We start from the raw sequence: 581 nt of genomic DNA, 5'->3' as shown, positions 1-581 counted from the left end.
GGACACCCCGGACCCCGCAGGCAGGACAAAGCCATGAAGCCGGCGCTGCTGGAAGTGATGAGGATGAACAGAATTTGCCGGATGGCGCTGGCCACTTGCTTGGGATCCTTTATCCTGGTCATCTTCTATTTCCAAAGTATGTTGCACCCAGGTAGGGGGCGCGTTAGCGTGGTTTTGTTGGATATTTTCTTCTCTCTCGCGCTCTCGCTCGGCCGCTCCGCCTGGCTTCTCTGCCTCTTCCACCCTTACCTCCTCTCCCTCGGCCACCTCGGGGCCCCTCGCTGCCCGGTTCGGCCGGGCCACCGCGCCGGGATGGGAAGGCGGAGGGAAGATGTGCTCCCTCCTCGGCTTCCTCACGGCGCCGGGCTGGAGGATGGGACCAGGAGGGGCGGTAGTTTTTTTTCTTTGTGTCTCCTGTCTGTCCGTCTGCGAGGTAGCTGGGAAAGGTAGAGGCTGTGGGAAGCTGCTGGGAAGCGGGGGTCGGTTTGAAGAAAGCGAAACTTCCTCCCCATTCCGGCCGAAGTCGGAGGATGAAAGAGGCGCCGGGAGCCGGCCGCGCTACGCCCGGGCACGCTGCCCCT

The 581-nt window shown here is 62.8% G+C and overlaps 1 protein-coding gene across 1 annotated transcript in view; it reads left to right on the top strand.

Annotated features, from left to right (window-relative positions):
- Positions 1-6: 6 nt before the first annotated feature.
- CHST11 (carbohydrate (chondroitin 4) sulfotransferase 11) overlaps positions 7-581 on the top strand; it is a 234,912-nt gene continuing 234,337 nt past the window's right edge. The window contains exon 1 of the mRNA XM_006769393.1: positions 7-136. Within this exon, the coding sequence (XP_006769456.1) occupies positions 34-136 (103 nt within the window). The 5' untranslated portion in view covers positions 7-33. The remainder of the gene's footprint in view (positions 137-581) is intronic.

This window comes from Myotis davidii, unplaced genomic scaffold, assembly GCF_000327345.1.
Source record: "Myotis davidii unplaced genomic scaffold, ASM32734v1 scaffold120, whole genome shotgun sequence".
Classification (NCBI taxonomy): Eukaryota; Metazoa; Chordata; class Mammalia; order Chiroptera; family Vespertilionidae; genus Myotis; species Myotis davidii.
Note: the sequence above shows the minus strand (reverse complement) of the source record. Positions and strands in the feature narration are given on the sequence as shown.